Raw genomic sequence first — 14,003 nt, forward strand, 5'->3', positions numbered from 1 at the left:
CGCCGAGGTGGCGCAGCTCCCGCCCCGCCGGCCCGGGGCCGCCCCGCAGCGCCTCTCGGCGGACGGCACCGGGACTGCAGGCCGGGCCGGGCCGGGCCGGGCCGGGCCCGCCCCCCCGCGGCTTTCCCTCACCTTTCCCGGCCAGGAGCCGCCCCCGAGGGGGCCGGGCCAGCGGCGGCGGCGGGAGAGGGCGCCCGGCGCCGGTCCGCAGCTCGCTGGGACAGCGCAGCCCCGACACCGCCGCGCCGCCAGTCCTCCCCGAGCTGCCCCAGCCATGTCCTCCAGCTCCCCCCCGGGCGAGCAGAAAAGCCGGAGCCTGGGCCGGCTGTCACTGCCCAGGAAAGGTAGCATGACGCTCAGCAAGAAGCCTTCGGCGCTGGAGCTGGCCGAGAGCACCCCCAACGCCCACTACGCCCCACTCTCCGCCGCCCAGGGCGGCCAGCCGCCGGCGGGCTGCAGCCCGGCGCCGGAGCGGGAGCGGCCGCTGCGCCTGAGGAGCGAGGTGGTGGTGGTGAACGCCGACTGCCCGCGGCCACCCGTCAGCCTGGACCCCCGCGTCTCCATCTACAGCCTCCGTAAGCCTCTGCTGAGCCGTAGCAGCATCCAGGGCAGGGTCTACAACTTCTTGGAGCGGCCCACGGGCTGGAAGTGCTTCGTGTACCACTTCACCGTGTGAGTACCCGCCCCGTTTCCCCGCCGCCCGCCGGGCCCACCTGCTCCGCGCCGGGCTCCCGTTACAGCGACTTGTCCTGTCAGCCGCGGCGGCCGCGCTGCCCGCGCCGAGCCGCCGCTGCCCGGAGCGGGGAAGCCGTCTCCCGGCGCGGCCATCGGTGCGAGGGGCTGTCGGGGCTGCCCCTCACGCCTGGCCGCCGTCCGCCAAGCGTGAGGTGGCCGTTCCCGCGCTGCCGCCGCGCCCCCTCCCCGCCTCCCCTCACAGGACTCGTCCTCGCCGCGGAGGCGGGAGAGCGGCGGCCCCCTCAGCCGCGGAGCTTCCCAGGCCAGCCTGGCGCTCGAGGCTTGAACGCCTGGCAGACACGGTCTTCGGAGGTGGTTTTTTTTTTCCCGCAGGTGTGGAGCAAAACAAACAAACAAGTCGCACTCCGGGGGAAAGTTTCTCTTATTTTGAACAGAAACGCTGTATGTCAGTGCGGGAGGTCTGAGGTGTATCTGTCACATAGAGCATGACCTGCCTTCAGGCAATCTTCTGTAGAAAAAGTTGAAATAAATCGTTCAGTCTGAGCGTGGAAATGAAGTAGGTAACAGTGTCATACGTTCTTTAGTAACTTTTAATGCAGCGGCTCCTGATTTCCCAGCACAGCAGCCGTTTCTGACCGAAGGGGTGTTACCAGCGTTGCAGCCCGACAGGCAGGTGACGCTCCTTTTCCTTGCCTCTGTTACTGCCCCTGGCTCTAACTCCTTGCCCTGTCGGGTACGAGTGCCCCCGCTGTTATTTTTAGCTAGGAAGGAGGACGACGACGTTTGGAGGATGTTAAAGCCGCTTGGCTGCAGGCAAGCTGAAAACTGCTCTGGGGGTAATATTGACTGTGGAGCGCAGCGGCCACCCTGAGCCAGCGCAGGGTGGGTCTGTGGTGCACAAAGGTCTCGGTTTCTCTCTGTGAGAAATCAGGGCTTTTTGATCGAGGTGTTGTGGAAGGCTTGCATGACCCTTGAGCAATTACCATCTGTTAAATGTAGGTAACAAGGTCAGGCAGAATCGTGGTGTCTTGTTTATCGAATGCATGCACAAATGCACATATATATGTGTATATATATACACACGCTACATATATACATGCTTATTACAACAGCTAGAGGTAAAGACATTTTGTAGTCAAAATCCTAAGACAAAAGACTTTGATGAAAATCAGGTTTAATGATCTAATTATTGTATTCTGATTTTCAATTCTATTTCTAAGTAACTATTGGTTTAAGTCAATTCAGGATTATGTGCTTATATTTTACGTTTGAAGATTCTGGAGTCTTTAGGTAGTCAGGTAAGTGGTACCAACTTTGTTTTAGTGGAGTGAGAACAGTTGTCATCTGAATGTCTCTAATTAGGACATGACTGTGTGCAGCTGCTGAGATAATTGCGGGCTCCGTTCTCTTTAGCATTATGATAATGCCATTAGGTGACAAAACAGCTAATGGTCATAATTATGAAGTGTGTAATAGTTGTGGTTGGACAATGTAAAACACTTTCAGGAACAGTAGTTCTCTTTTTTCCCCCCTCTAAAAAGGAGTTTTAGGCAGCTGTCTTTTATGATTTCTGACCTCTTCAGGTGTTTCAAATTATGTATAGAAGGGACAGTAAATTGTGTTCAACATATTAACTAATCTTCTCTAAACAGTGGTTTAACCCCAGCCAGCAACTAAGCTCACACCGCTGCTCACTTGCTCCCCCCTGGTGGGATGGGGGAGAGAATCAGAAGAGTAACAGTGAGAAAACTCGTGGGGTGGGATAAGGACAGTTTAACAGGTAAAGCAGAAGCTGCGCACGCAAGCAGAGCAAAACAAGGAATTAATTTACTACTTCCCATCTGCAGGCAAAACCAGCACAGTTTCTTGAAAGGCAGTCTGCAAGAACCATGTATGTGTTTTTAGGCCGCTGCTCTCTGATTTCCACCAGCAGAGGGAATTGAGTCTGTTCTGTGCTCAGCCATCCACACTTCTCCTTATTTCTGTGGTAGATAAGCCTGCAACTTGTGCCCGTTGAATAACGTTGTAGGTTACCGATCTTTGGTCCACACCTCTCCAACTCTTGCTTTCTAAGCTTCCAAAGCAGCTTCCTGGGATGCTTGCTTTCTGCTGCACCAAGGAATGTGTTCTTTGAGTACAGCTGCTGCCAGCCCGATGCTGAATATTGGCAGATTAATAGTTGCTACAAAGCAGAAGCTTATTACTAAAATCAACTGACAAGGCAGAGGGTTTGTCTGATCCAGAGAAGCTGTTGTGGCTCAGCCTCTGCTCTGGAGGAGGCATGTGGCCTGATTTTGGCACCTGGTTTGCTAGCTTTTTGCAAGCAGTTGCTTACAAGTGATGAGCTGCAGAGCTAAAAAGGACTCAGAGTCTTAAGACTGCCACTGTCATGCATGCAGCACTTTCCCACTGGAGGAAGTAACTTGAATATTTTATTGTCAGCCTACAAACAGAGATTCATAGAGAGCTAAGCTGGGTTTTACCTTGGGATGTGCAAGGACCCTGGTGATTGCCTCTCCTGCCGAAATGTGCTTAAGAGCCTGATGTCATTTGCCTGTTGCCTCTTTATGACTCCTCCTGCTGGTTACCTCCTGCTTTATTCTGAGGGCTTTCAGCTGCCTGGGAGGTCTTGGTCGCTATCTTAAAAGGTTCAACTGGGAAGGAAAGGGAACGGGAGTGGTGTTAAATCAGGGCATAAAGACCAAAACTGAGTAGAGGGTCCTGGCCAAGATCTACCCCAAAGATGGGAGCAGTGAGCACTGCGGGCTGCTTCATTTTCTGTCTGTTGCACTGTTCTACCTTGTGTGGAGTGTGTGGCTGTGTTCTTAATTATATGCTGGAATGATTAAATGTAGAAGCAGTCAATGTAACTTGTTCTGGACCTGTGTCTCTGGCTGGTTGTTGAAATGCTGTTTATCAAGTGGTAAGAGCTGCATCTACTGATCGCCTGTCACACCCTTTTCCTGCTCGGGAATCTCAGTGGTATCTGGAGTACTAATAGTGATTTTCCTCAGTTTTATATTACAATGTTTAGAAAAGGGAAGTTGAACACCAAGCTTTAATCAACAGCTTCTATGTTGGTACGTTTGTTTCATACTGTTTAGATTGCTGTATGTTTTGGTGTGCAGCAAAGCCCCTCGTGCACCCCTCACTCTAAAGGATGGAATCTGGTTTTCTTGTGCAGTAATAGAGGGTTGCTGTAGTAGATCAGGCCAATGACCTGTTTACTTCTGAATTGTTATTTCTTTCAAAAGGTGGGTGAAATTTCTGAGATGTAAAACATATATTCTTTCTCTCTTGATGATGTTTTTAATCTTCCAGGATAACTGGATATCACAGTTGCTGGTTAAACAAAATTGAACTCTGCACAGGTCTTTTCTGAGATTAGTCTTATTTTCTCAGACCAAAGAGCAGAAACATCTCAAGTGAGCAGAATAAGAAATGAATTCTTGTACCTCATTTTTACTAGATTTTTATAGGCTGTGGAAATAGTCTGTATGGGAAGAAGTAAAGGGGAATTGGCTATTAATTTACCACTCAAAGAAACTGCCTAAAAATTCTAGTGGAGATGATAGAAACTTTTATTTTGGCTACATGACTTGGTTTGATGTTGTGTTAAATTTAATTTAAAAATATGAAGCATAGAGTATACATACACTTAATTCCACCAGTGCAAGTAAGTTGTGCTTGATAGCTGAAAATTTACATGCATGGCTTCTGCAAAGCCAACTGGTGGGTACTTGGAGACTTGGATTTTGCAAGCAAGAGCTTGCCCTGTGGTACAGCTGCATGTATGGTAATGTCCTGCCAGAGCCACCAAACCCCCGTGGCTGTCAGAGGTGAGGAAATGACTGAGTGCCACTGTTCTCAATGACCTTCGGAGCTAGGGCGTCTTATCACACTTATCATAGTAGTGCACCTTGGGATAGTGGCTTTGAAAGGTGAAATGTTCTGTGGCCTTAATGAATCAAGTTTTTGGGCTGTGTGAAGAGAGGTTGGAGGGACAGAAGAAGCTTAACTTCTGTCCTCATAGTGGCCTACTGAAATCCTGAGACTCTGTCCCGGTGTTGGATATGACTGTAAAGAATAAAGTCTTCAGTCATTTAAAAAAAATATTTTAGATTTAAGTGCATAAGGGAAGAGCTTCTTCTCACCCTCTTGGAAGTAGTTTAAAATAAAACATCTTAAAATGTGCCTGAAGAAACTTAAGTTATGAGCTTTCTGGTGATTGTTCTCGGTATGGCAAATAATGACTTCTGGCAACATACGCTGCATGTGGATTCCCCACGGTCTTAGGCCGTTACCAGAGGGAACGATTTGGAAACTGATGGACCATTGGTCTGTTCCAGTATGGCAGCTCTCCTTGGTTGCCATGCAAGATAATCAGCTTCTATCTTATCTTCGCACGTGTGTACCTGGTTCAATTTGCTTTGCCTTTGTATACGTTTGTTTTAATCAGCAATGATTGCCATTGAGTTTGTTTGAATCCCGAGTTGTTTACATAAGCTTGGACTGGCTGGTGGTTGAGATTTGGGAGACCGGTCTCTAGAAAGAGGCAAACTCTCAGAAGTGTGGCTGCGTGTGTACGCATGCAAAGATAAGAAGCAATGGTAGATAGAATATTCCAGTTGCATGTGTATCAGCACTTACGGTAATCAATAATTAAAGGCAATGCTGTGTTTACATAGTGCTGTTCACATTCAATACTGTGAGGAAGAAGCTCCAACTTAAAATCCTATTTTTGTCAGGTTTCCAAATGTACTGCAAACATACTTCCAACCTACTGGTTCATACTCGATGTGTGAACTATTGAGAAGGGAAAAAGATCTGTAAAATAATTATTGTGTGCATGTGCTCACACATGACTAAGTTTTCTTTCAGACTGAATGAAGTGAGTGAAAAAAGGGGCAAAACATACAAAGTACTATGTTTTGGTCATGAACACTGGGATGTTTAGAGGTTTTTGTGGCTTGGAGTCAGACTTTCAGATTATTACTTCTATTTTAAAAAGGAGATTTAAATTCTTCAAAATAAGCATGACTTTTGTAAGTGGAAGGAAAGAAAAAATATTTGATCACAGTTGTAATCTTTCTGCTGCAGTCAATTGCAGGAGGACCCAGGTTTAGCTTTTTTTGTGCCTCGTCAAGACTGAGGTAGTTTAGTTGAGGTCAAATTGGCCCCCTGGTTTTGGCATGTTTGAGAGAGAGATTATGCTGCTTGTCCTGCAGAGGCTGTTTTCTTTCTATATGAATTTTGTCTGTGAGCTCCTATTGCTTGCAGCCAGCATTCAGGACTTATTTGTATTACTGGAGCCCAGTACTCCCTTCCCGTCACGCTAGATACAATTGTAATGTCAGGAGCCTGCCACTTTGTCACGTTTTCAAGAGCATGGCGTGTTACAGCTGTGCAGTGGCTTATATAGGACTTTGAGGTTGCACACCTGCTCAAGGACTACAATTGGGAAAAATGAAGTGGAAACAAGGTGATACTTGTAGCTTTTTCCTCTTTGTTTTCACCCTCAGCTCTACTCCACAGTCTAGTGTTTTGATCTACAGTACAGTGGACATCTTTGCAACCTAGCACTATGTACATATCAATATTATCACTGTGTATGTATCATTTTATCCTTGAGGTCCCTCCCCGCCTGCTATTCTATGATTCAGTATGCTTGGTAACAATTTTACCTGAGACAAAAAGGGGTTGGAAAGCCAACTTTACATGTTCCCAGAGAGGAGGGAAGACCTTTTGCCTGTCCCATTATCCTGGCTGGTTGTGCATGTAAGACAGTGTGCTAACGTTTAGGAGCTGCTGTTGCAGGGTCAGCCCTGTTGGCTGATCAGCCAGATAGTGATGTTTTGATCTTTCCAGATTTTGGATACAGGTGAGGTGAAGTGACTTAAAGGTTTTGCTGATCCCTCCTTCCCTGCTGCATGCCGCAGCGCAGCCCCATAGCTACAATATTGTGTGAAGGTGTTTCTTTGGGACTTGTGCGATTGAGATAATATTTGGGTTTGCCAATGTACAGCTTTCCACTCTTGTCTTGTGCCACGTTTCCCAATCTGTAACTTGACAGAAGTTTCATTTTTGCTGAGGACTGTCTGACTGTCCTGTGACTGAGACTAAGCCAAGTTGTGCCAAGACGACCTCGGGAGTGATAGTGTAGTTACAGATCAGGAGAGGTCCCCGTTTCTCTCTTCCAGTGGGACAGCAGAAGTTCTCAGGATAAGAAACACAGATACTAATAACTGTGTAACTGACTAAAAATGAAAAAAAAAAAAATTATCCGAGTTTGCTTGGTAATTGACTGTCATCAGAAAGAAAAGCAGTATCAGAAACCAGATCCTCTCATTGTCAGCCACCAGTAGTTAATGCCTGGAAGTCCCTTTGAGTAAACCACCATCTTTGCATCATTTGTTGCATTAAATGATTGCTGCATGAAAATGGTTGTGGAAACGTGATTTGATTGTTGAAGGGGAAGGAAGGTGAAAAGCTGGGTATCTTCTAATTAAAATGCCTTTTGAAGGCACACAATATCTCTAGCAATAATTATCAAAATTCATTTCTGCTCTGAAATGCATAGTGTGATATGGTTGGCTACTTGGGGAAAAAAATTGTCATTTTGACCTGTGGTCTGCAGGCAGACACAGAAGCTGCATGAGGGGAGGGAGTTCTGTGGGGGCAAAAAAGACTTTGTATTTGTGCTGATGGTTAGGTTTTTGAATAACTGATGGAAGCAGAAGGCTGTAAACTTCTGAACGTTAATGCTTAGTGGAGACAAGTTGCATACAGCAGAGAACAACTCTGTGGAATGCGCACATAAAAGTTATAAATGCATTAAATTTGGGCAGCCTTTCTGGGGGGTCAGCCTTCTCTCTTTTCCTATCATCCCTCCAGTATAACATTTCAGGTCTTTCTCTGGTGTTTGCTTTACTCCAGAAAAAGAATTATTCTACCTTTAAAAGTTGCACATGAATGATCTTAAGAAAACCAGTAAGTGCAGTATTCACGTTTCTGTATATCTGTCAAATGGTTTGTTGGGAAATTCTGGCACACTTCCTTGCCCTGGCTCTTCAAGCGCCAGGGGAAAAAATGTGCAAGGCTGCATAGATAGGCCTCTTTCAAAACTTTCAGTGCAGCTGAATCAAGGCTAGAGTTAAGATTCAATTGCAGTGAACTAATTAGGCTGAGCTCCAAATGCCTGAGCGCTGGATGTATTACAAACGACGGTGCCAACATATGCTGTAGGGAGCTATGCATGGACACAGTGCTTTGCTGACTTCAAACTTGGCAGTACCTCATTAATTTTGTATGTTAATAGATTGTTTAATGTGCATTAGTGGCTGAACACAAAAGCTGTGAACAGTTGCTCACTCAGTTCCAGATGGAAAATAGTGTCTTGTTGGGGGCAAGGTGTTTTCTGCCTGCCACCAAGAGGTCCAACATGAGTTTCGAATGCATTGGAGAGTTGCCAGTTGCAAATAAGCCTGATGGGTAGGCTGAGTTACAGAAGAAGAATGTGTAGATTAGTGAGTTTTTAGATGAGGTACTAGCTCTCCTCATACAGTCATGCTTCATCTGGCATAATGGCCTGTGAGAACCATTACACATGTATTTGTGAGCTTCTAATATGGTAGTAGCTACTGTATTTTACCTCCTACCAGAAAGATATATGTGTGTATGTGTATATATATTTTAATAGCAGAGGGAGTGTTCAATGTTTTAGTAGTCAAACTGATTTTTTTTTTTAATAGGAAATTCTAAAGCTGCTCTAAATCAAGTAGGTTTTTTTGGCCACCAGTTTGTTCACACCTGGAGGACTAGAGAGGTGCTTGGTGTGAACTTCTCCCTTGTCTGGCATGATGAGTTTCTGAGGACACGTGAATTTTTATCTTCCTCTTTTTCCTTACTTCATGGTACAGAATAGTACAGTAACAGTTGTTTTCTGTGTTCAAGGAGCTGTAAGAAATTGCAGAGTGGAAAGCAGGGCCTGGGTAGGTGTGTAGGTATAGCGTAAGTACTCTTCTTTAAAAACAGAACGAAACAAAACCCACAGCAAAAAACCCAAACCCTAAACCACTGCCAACAAAAATGCACAACAAACAAAAGTCCCACATTTCTTAAATGTCTGTTTCCTCCCTTAACACTTGCACTTTACAACAGAAAACTTAGAATTTGGAAAAATCGCAATAAAAAATAGGCAGGCACAGGTAAACCAATGATTTCTTAAAGCTTAGGACAACCACTATGACAAAAGCAAGTTTTTTTTTCTCTGAACTGCCAATAGTGAAAGTTAATGAGCACACATTTTCTCAAAACTAGCTGAATCCTTTGAGTTTGAGAATGTGCCTGTGTGTATGACTTTATGCAAGGAATGCATCAAGCACTAAACTGCAGCCTTGGAATTTTATCCTTTTGAAAGCTATGAACTACCAAAAATAGGAGATTATACTGCAGATCGTTAGGTGGCCTTTAGATACTCCTAGCAATGTGCCTAGAGTAGGTTTTTTAGTTCTTCTCACATGTTCTTCACAATCAATGTCATGTTTTAATATTTTATGAAAAAAGTTAACTAAAGCCAAAATAAACCTAGGACAGGGTTTCTGCATGCTTTTCGGTTTCTTTTGCTTCTGCAAATACTGATCCTGTTATTTGCATTTCCTATTAAAATTTTCAATAAGAACATAAATCTGTCACGTGTTTTGCTAATGCCGGTGGACTTGTGTCATTTGAGAATACAATTTTGTCGTATTTGTAATAGGAAACTGAAAGATTTTATTCCTAACTATAAAATCCCTTTTCTTTTGCATGCCTTTTTCTGCTGGGGTTATTTAAAAAGTAAATGCTTTGTTATAGAACTTTACTGGTGCTTACTTCAAATGAGAAATATACTGTTCTTGGTGAACTAAGATCTTGAAATAGTAGAAAATCTTGGTTTATCCTAACAGGTTGTGCTCTTGTTTATAATCTACTAGCTTTACTCTCACACACCCTGAAAAAAAAAGAGCACACATTTTCTTTTGCAGTAATAGGAAAGTATTATACATTTGTTGAAGTAATATCTGTCTTGATTCTGCAAGAAATGATCATCATGCGTTCAACTTTGCAATGAGAACTGGTATTTGCTTTCCAGTGGGAATAACTAGTAAAGATAAAAGGAGCAGCTAGTAAAGATAAAAACTTGTATACACATCTCCAAAATTAAGGCAATTAAAATTATTTGCCAGACATTGTTCACAGCATGTGTAGAACTCAGTGAAAAATATTTTATTAAAAATAGGTACTTTTTTTCCTGAAAAACTAAGCATCTTATGGTGCTAATTCTGTATGAATTTTTACTTTGTCCACATGGCTGTTGTCTCTTGCCTGTAGTAAATATGTTAAATTACCTAACATATGTACCTATGTTTTTCACCATCTCACCACAGAATCACAGAATATTAGGGGTTGGAAGGGACCTTGAAAGATCATCTAGTCCAAAACCAGTAATTTTGTTGTAGATTTGTAAAAATGAATAGTCCTCCCGCCATACTTTCCCATTTGTCTGTGTTCTAGACTGGGCAAGAACACAGAATTGTCCCCTCTGTTTAGACCAGAGAGTGGTCACCCTTGCAATCAGCTGCTCGCTGTCAGGCAGCACTCTTGAACTGGCACAAGAAGATTGCGCTAGCTTGGATGTGTGTAACTCCAGTGCTCAGAAGTCACTCATCTCCTCTGCAGATGTACTCCCTAAAGTCTTGGGGCTACATTTAACTGTTATCAACTTCTAGCGGTATTTTTTCATTTCAGTGTTAATATTACATAATTTTGTATGTGTTGGCTAGGGAAGAAAATTGGATCACGGTTTGAGAATGGAATGTAAATCATCCATCAGGTTACTTCCCTGGATTCTCTCCAAAGACGCTAGGTTTAACAGCAGAGGCATGGTACTGGTGGCAGAGACTGCAGAACCCTTGCTCATCCCTAGTACAACAAAGACTGCAGGCTTTGTAGTGAAAGTATCTTCCTTCTGCGAAGTAAGGAATTGCCTTTGAAGAATATTTGTTCCCGCAGCAGCTATACCCTTCACAGCGAAACTGCATCGTCTGAAAATAGGCTGGAATTGGCTGGACTCTTCTTTTTCACAATAACCCTTGAGGGCACCACAGTCCAACTAAGAGCTGAAGTAAAGGTGCCTCATCTCCTGTAAGGATGTTGACAAGAAGAGCAAAGGAGAATGGATGCAGGGAACAGTTGCTGCTGCTAATCTCTTCTTACACCCTTCAAATGCCTCTGCCCAATTGCCTGTGCAGAGCAATGGAGACAGAGGACAAAAACAGGAGGAAAGTTCTTCCATCCTGTGGCTTCAGAGTGCCCTGTACTGATCGTGTTAAGAAGCAGTGGTGTTTGCATTCTGTAGAACCAGGCTTTATCTGTCCTTTACAAACTTCACCAAATAGTTCTTAATTCTTTTTTTTTTTTTTCCCCTGTAATATTCTTCCTTAGTAGATCTAGTTGAGATTATTTGATTTGTTTGGTTTTCACTCCTGTCTTAGAAGACACTGAAACATGGTCAAACCTGAGTAAATAAATAAATGTGTATTGCTTTGTCTGTAGGGTGAGTAAACTTCACGTATGCTGTTATCTTATCCATGACCCAGAAAGTACTGATAATGGATTATCTCAGCACTTCACAGAAAATAAGCTGCTCACTTGATGTTTTCTATGTCAACAGGTCATCATTCAGCATCCTAGTGGTAAACAGTCTGAGCTCCCTGTTCCAACAGTATGTAAAGTAGGACCGGCACAGACATCGGAGTCTTACACGACCATGTTAGTTGGATGCCTTCGTAGTTCTGTTCATTCAAGATAGCTCTTTCTAGCTTTTGTTTACTGTTATGATATGATTTTTTTTTTAAACAGCTATGTATTTGAACTGTAAAAATGAGAAAAATGCTACAAGAATGGGGGAGAAATTGAGGCTTTTGGGTTCTGCAGGTCTTGGTGCAAACGCAAGGCTGTAGCTGTCCTGTGTTAATACTAGCCCTTCTTGGGCATGTGAATTGCTTGTTGTGCTCTGTCAGGCGCTGAGGTTATTTCTTGATGGCTTCTGTGGCAGGTTTTTTTGGTGCTGCTTTAATATAAAACATTATATGTTCACCAAGTCTCACTGTAAAGTGAGACTGAGAGATTGAGCAGACTGTGAAAATGTGATGTACTATAAGAAGAGCATAATCTCTAGAAATATTCAGTGGATAGTATCTAGAAGAGTAAAGGCACACTACCTTATATCTCTGATATAAAATAGTGTAGGTAACATTCAAATAGGTTTTGATACTAGCCGTTAGCCTCTCCTGAGGTGGTCTTCTTTTTTCTGAGGGAGATTTGATATAAAATGCCTTTCTCTTCAAACAAACAGCGCTCATTTTGGGAAACCTGCATGTGGTCTGTGTTTGTCTTTATTAAAATAATATATGCGAAATGCAATGTGATTCTTCTCTTGAGGGGTTGTGGTGGAAACTACCTAGCAAGTAATCAAACTATTTCTTAGCACTTGGAGGAAATCGGTCTATTAGTTTATACAACATATGTTAGCAGTCAACATGGATTGGTCAAAACCCAATACTCTGTCAATTTAATTTCAGGCTGTGATGGAGTAAAAAGGTTTGTGGTTAGAGGGAAACCAGATGTTGCCATATATATATATATATATATATATCTCTTATCAGATTCTTGATACTTCCCTTGTTTGCTTATGAATGTGGTTGGTTGATGAAATCGTTACAGTGTGGATAGGAAATGGAAATTGTGAAGTACTGTATTACAGCAAAGGTATAGATCAAATGAAAAAAAAGCCTGTCTGGGGGAAAATAAGAGCCACACAAGGACTGGAAAACATGATATGGTGGTCTGAGAAAAGATAGCTTAGCATAAAGTACAACAGTGGGAGAGTGGAAGGTGGATGACTTGAAGCCTTCAAAAAAAGGCTGCCCTAGGTAGAAGGAAAAAGATCTGTTCTTCATGATCAGATGAATTAGGTAAGAAGTAATGGTCTCTAAAGCATACTCTGAATGTCTCTTGTCACATAGGAGCAATGAACTGCGTTGCCTAGAAAGGCTGTAGAATCTCCTCCCTGGAAGGCTTTAAGTGCAGGCTAGATGAATATTTATCAGGGTTCATTTAGGTGTAATTGATCCTGCAGTGAGATAGGTGTCCAGGATTCTGCATTCACACTAGTAAAGGAATATGTGCAGATCCTGGGAGCTGGGCAATATCTTAACTTGCAGCACTTGAGTTCTCCTGCATGTGTATGCCTGTGTGTAAGGTGGAGGGGCTGGCCCTCTTTCTGCCCCCAGCCTTTCTGTTTCTTCCCCTGAAGTACTTTTGCTGCTTTGGTGTTAGTTCAATCCAAAACCCACTATGAATTTTTTGAGAACGGGTTTGTTAAACGTGCCTTCTCTGCTGTTGAGGGCAGGTAATCTTCTGGCCTTTACACTACCTGTGATGGCCGGATTCCTTTGAGTCTGGGGGCTTTAGCAGCATGGGTACATGAAGGATGTGTGCTGTTTAGGTGCTTCCTCTGTTCATCCTTCCAATGCGCTTACAGCAAGATGGAGTCAAGTTTTAAGACTTTTCAATGCATTGCTGCTGTGGTAACAAGAACTGCTCCTTTCCCATCCAGATTGTTCTGTCTTGCTGTTGAAACTGTCAAAGATCTTTGGGATGAAGTATTACATACTGTAGACTGTTGGTTGAATCTACCATATCTGAATTTACAGGCTGATTTAACAGTGAGTGGCTGATGGACGTCTAGCAGGTTTTGGTGGGTGGTGGCTCTTATCACATAGCTAAGAAAAGTGACAGTTGTATCAGGGTTTCAAAGGAAATGTCTCCTTTCTGTTTACTCTCCTGGCATCATAATCCTTGGCAGTGCCAGCTTTGTTGCTGAAGCAAAGACCTTGTGTGCTTTAGGTACCTTCTGAGAAGTGGATCTGTACCTTGGTCTCGCTATGGGGAAGTTTAGAGAGCGTCTTGATTGTTAGAGCTCTCCTCCATCCTGTAGCATGCATGAAGTTGGGTCGACATTGCTCACTACTGTTTTCTACTTCAGGGTTTTTTTTCCACCTCAAAGTAGTTTCCCAGCTTTTTGAGAATGGCCTTGTTTATTATCCTTGATAGCAAATTTCAGATGCTTGGATCTTGGACAGAGTTACCGGAAATAGTTTGCTTCATTTCTGTCATTCTCCAGAGTGCTTCTCTCTCCCGTGTTTACTCCCACCCTTTTTCTGGTACCCCTCTTTGTAAGAGACAAATAGACTCACAACTGAGCA

The 14,003-nt window shown here is 43.7% G+C and overlaps 1 protein-coding gene across 3 annotated transcripts in view; it reads left to right on the forward strand.

Annotated features, from left to right (window-relative positions):
- The first annotated feature begins 274 nt into the window (after window positions 1-274).
- KCNQ1 (potassium voltage-gated channel subfamily Q member 1) overlaps window positions 275-14,003 on the forward strand; it is a 359,122-nt gene continuing 345,393 nt past the window's right edge. For all 3 annotated transcript variants that reach the window (XM_086472063.1, XM_086472061.1, XM_086472062.1), the window contains exon 1: window positions 275-672. In XM_086472063.1, coding sequence (XP_086328189.1) covers window positions 275-672 — 398 coding nt within the window. The remainder of the gene's footprint in view (window positions 673-14,003) is intronic.

The sequence above is a fragment of the Leptosomus discolor genome, chromosome 12 (genome assembly GCF_034619465.1).
Source record: "Leptosomus discolor isolate bLepDis1 chromosome 12, bLepDis1.hap2, whole genome shotgun sequence".
Lineage (NCBI taxonomy): Eukaryota > Metazoa > Chordata > Aves > Leptosomiformes > Leptosomidae > Leptosomus > Leptosomus discolor.